The sequence below is a fragment of the Dasypus novemcinctus genome, chromosome 16, assembly GCF_030445035.2.
Source record: "Dasypus novemcinctus isolate mDasNov1 chromosome 16, mDasNov1.1.hap2, whole genome shotgun sequence".
In the NCBI taxonomy this organism is placed as follows: Eukaryota; Metazoa; Chordata; class Mammalia; order Cingulata; family Dasypodidae; genus Dasypus; species Dasypus novemcinctus.
Window position 1 is genome coordinate 4,934,998 of NC_080688.1, and position 4,030 is coordinate 4,939,027.

General features: G+C 32.1%; 1 protein-coding gene across 1 annotated transcript; it reads right to left on the minus strand.

Moving 5' to 3' along the window:
- Positions 1-2,429: 2,429 nt before the first annotated feature.
- Positions 2,430-3,380, minus strand: LOC131273688 (olfactory receptor 14I1-like). The gene has a single exon (XM_058277647.1). It carries the CDS (start codon positions 3,378-3,380, stop codon positions 2,430-2,432), a length of 951 nt encoding a protein of 316 aa, XP_058133630.1.
- Between the last annotated feature and the right edge of the window lie 650 nt (positions 3,381-4,030).

Here is a 4,030-nt window from a genome sequence, read left to right on the forward strand (position 1 = left end):
TTTAGACATCTTAAAATTTAAAAATATGCACCTTTGGGAGAATTTTCATAATGCTGAGACCTGGTGTGCTGGTTTAGATTTTGCTTAGCCTTGACATGTTAATACCAGCAGTACCAGCCCTTTAACAAGCTGCCTGTCCAGGTCTAAAAATGCCTGCAAGTATTTTCTACTGAAATAGAAACTGAGAATATTGTTAAGGGAAACCATGGACAGCTTTTTGGGATTAATGCTGGTAATGCTGGAGAGAAGAGACCCATTATAAGACCTTGAGGGCAATGCAAATTGTGATTAGCTCCATTACATCTTATCACTAACCAAAAACTTACCAGCATTTTAGCCCAAGTAGAGAGATCCTAAGCAGCTATCAACTGACTTATTCATGATTGTAAACAAATATCTTAAGATTACAAACAAGTGAAAATAATAAAAACAATAAGATAAAAATAAACAAATATATTTGTAATGACACTAGATGCACTGAGACAATTAAGGTGACAGACACTGTAAAATCTGAAATTAGTTCAAAGAGAGAAAGTAGTTTTTTACATGTTATTTGCTATCAGAAAATAAATGAGAGAATAGAAATGTCAGAGGTCTAAGGGAAATTATATATGCATGCATGCATAATTTTAAGCATTAAAAAGATTGTTTAGGATTACTTGAGATTTAAAGATCATTTCCTATAATACAGAATTAAAATATAAATATGTAGAACATATGTGGAAATATGTTAATAATATAAATGATTGTCCTAATATTGAAATAACAATGAAGTTGTTGATTTTAAATTTACAAACAGAAAATCTAGATAAACTTACCCACACATTATAAATTCCTAAGTTTCTTGGCTGCCCTAACTTACCTCATGAATGGAACACAAATCAGAAAACAAAAACAAAAGCAAACATGTTTAAGTTAATCAGTATAGAACTTCAGATATCCATAAAATTAAATATAAAATTGTAGAAAAACAATCAAATGGAAGAAGACAAAAACACCATTAGAATTTTTAACACAATACTGGGAATTAGAAATGAATGTATCTATATTATCAAATATATTCATAAAGATAACTTGGACAGTAATTCCACATATGAATATAAAGTGAAAATATAAGACAGGAAGTGGTGCAAGATAAAGCCATATTCTGACATGCAAAGATACAGAATTTTATTTGTAACTATAATTAATTTTTATATATTTGATACAAACTTAAATGTCTGTTATTGAATACGAAATTAGACTGAGTTGTTTTTCCTAAGAAATTGTTGTGTTGGAGTCCCAGGTAACAACAAATTAATTTGTAAAGAATCATGATTGGGTTATCAATTATTGTTGAAAATATAAAGATTTATTTCAGTCATTGGAGGGATACATTTCAGAATTTTATCAGTACTGTTTTTGATAATAGACTTGTGATATTCATATATTACTTTTTACAAAGTTCTGAATAATAGAAACTGAGCATAATGAGCACAGCTTCTCTGATTACCAGTTGCAAGATGATGCCTGATGTTATATGAACATAAGGTACTTAACATTGAAACTTTTCATGATAAGGATTCTTCATGGGATTCAACCTTGAAATATAAAATGGTAAATTAGGTTAACCATCAGAATGTTGGCTCATATGTGAGAATCAGGAAAATAAAACTTATTCCATATTGAGAGAATATTGTTTTAATATTCTCTTGGGGAAAGTATATCATATAGTATACGAAATATCTGTCAATATGCATGCAAAATTCAGTTCCATTTTTTTGCTACATCTCAATCCACTCTATTCTACAACAGGCACAAAGCTTGATTGAGCATGGCATGCACCTATTCAATCAGATAAGAGAAAGAATAAGTTTCTAAATGACATTCTGTCTTGAGGACCAGGTTTTTTTATACCCTGCTTTTCAGTGAGGGCAACAACTTTACTGTGGATCTCAGTGCTATACCCTTATAGTGTGTCTATAATATTGCAGTTGTTTCTCAATTCTAATTGTTTTATTGCTCAAGGCAGCTATTTGTATGCAGGTGAATGCAAAGATAAAATTTGACTTAATTTCTCTAATTCAACACACTGAATAATATCTTCCAGAGTGGCATTATCCTATACATTGAATTTCTCTCAAATTACAGGCATATATTAAAACACTCATCTGTGTTTTTCTCCACATGACACTATTCTTTGCCTTTGGCTCAAAATCACCCTCAACATTATTCAAAATATGTTAATAGGTAGAAAATACTTTCCAGAATAATGTTTGAATTATGCAATGGCATGGAGTTGGAAAAGTAGGATATTTGTTTATCATCACATAGGCATAAAACAAAAAGATACATACAGGCAACAAAACTCCATATTTTAGAGGGATAGATTCAAATTTCACATCATATATCAACTATAAAATATTTTTTTCAAATAGTTTTCAGAATTTTTATATTGAGAAACACCTTCCTGTTAAATCAATATGTCTGTGGAACATTCTGTGTAGAGCAGTGTTAATCTCTCTGTTCCGTAGACTATAGATGATGGGATTTATGAATGGGGAAATCGTGGTGTAGAACATGGCCAAGAGAAGATTAATAAAAGATGGTTTATTTGTAGTAGGATTAAAGACAGCAGTAAATGAGGAAATAACAAACAAACTGATAATTGCCAGCTGTGGAGTACAAGTAGACAAGGCTTTGTTACGGGCTTCCACAGAATTCATCTGAAGCACGGTTGAAAATATATCAATATATGACTTAATCAAAAACGCAGAACACACTAAGACAATACAAACACTTATAGCTGCAAACATAATCTCAGAAAACTGAACAACTGAAGAGGAGATCCTCAAAATTTGAGGTACATCACAGAAATACTGATAGATTATATTAGATTTTGTGAATGGGAGCCTGAACATTATACCTGTGTGGATAGATGAATAGACCAGCCCACTTGCCCAAGAGCCACCAGCTGCCTGTGTGCACAGACGTGGGTTAATGGTGAGCCCATAATGCAGAGGGTGGCAAATGGCAACATAGCGGTCATAGGACATCAGCACAAGGAAGGCCATCTCTGTGGCTCCAAATAAGATAAACAGGAAAATCTGAGCAGCACATGCTGCAAGAGAAATCAATTTACTGCCTGTCAGAGAATTCACAATCATTTTCGGAACAGTAACTGAAATACAGCAAAGATCAATGAGGGATAAATTGCCAATAAAGAAGTACATTGGAGAATGCAGATGAGGGTCAGTTACTATGACAGTAACAGTGAGAAGATTCCCAGTGAGTGCTCCCAGATAAATCAATAAGAACAGCAGACTTTGCAAGACTTGGAACTCATGAGAAGTTGAGATATCCATGAGGAGGAATTCTGTGAAGATGGTGAGATTATCCATGTCTTCTAATATGTACTAATACATCAACAAGTATAAAATTAAGAATATGCTAAAGGCAAAATTACAATAAAATATAATGCCATCATTGATATCAATGTATGGTATAAAAGCATGCAGAAAAGACAATATTTTGAAGTCAAAGAATGCACAAGATTTCCCTTTCCATTTTCTTTTCTTACTGCATTGATATATGATAATTTCAACATTAATGGGATCAGAGAATCTAATTTATTCAAATGTTTTACAATAAAATCAAATCTTCAATTTTTGAGTCATATTTACACTATTTTAGTACAATAATTAAAAAACCAGATTGGGTCAACCCAGGGATTATTTTTTCATTCTCTTCATTAAAAAATGAACACCACAGATATACTGCAGAAGAGACATTACATATCAGTCCATTGCTTGGACACTCTATTGCTATTGCTGATATTCTTCAACATGGTGTCTAGGATCATTATTGATATTCCGCCCTCCCCTTTTTTTAAAGATGTCTTAGATACTGTTTCTATAATAAATTTAATGAATGACCTGATATTTTTCTGAGAATGAATTGAAATCAAAGGAGACCAAAAGATCATATCTTACCACTCTTTCATTGTCTATAAGACATGTGTGTGATTTCTTTCTTTTCTACTTTGCATCAA

Excerpts from the sequence above, each read along its gene's own strand:
- LOC131273688 (XM_058277647.1), bottom strand. The coding sequence starts at position 3,380 with ATGGATAATCTCACCATCTTCACAGAATTCCTCCTCATGGATATCTCA.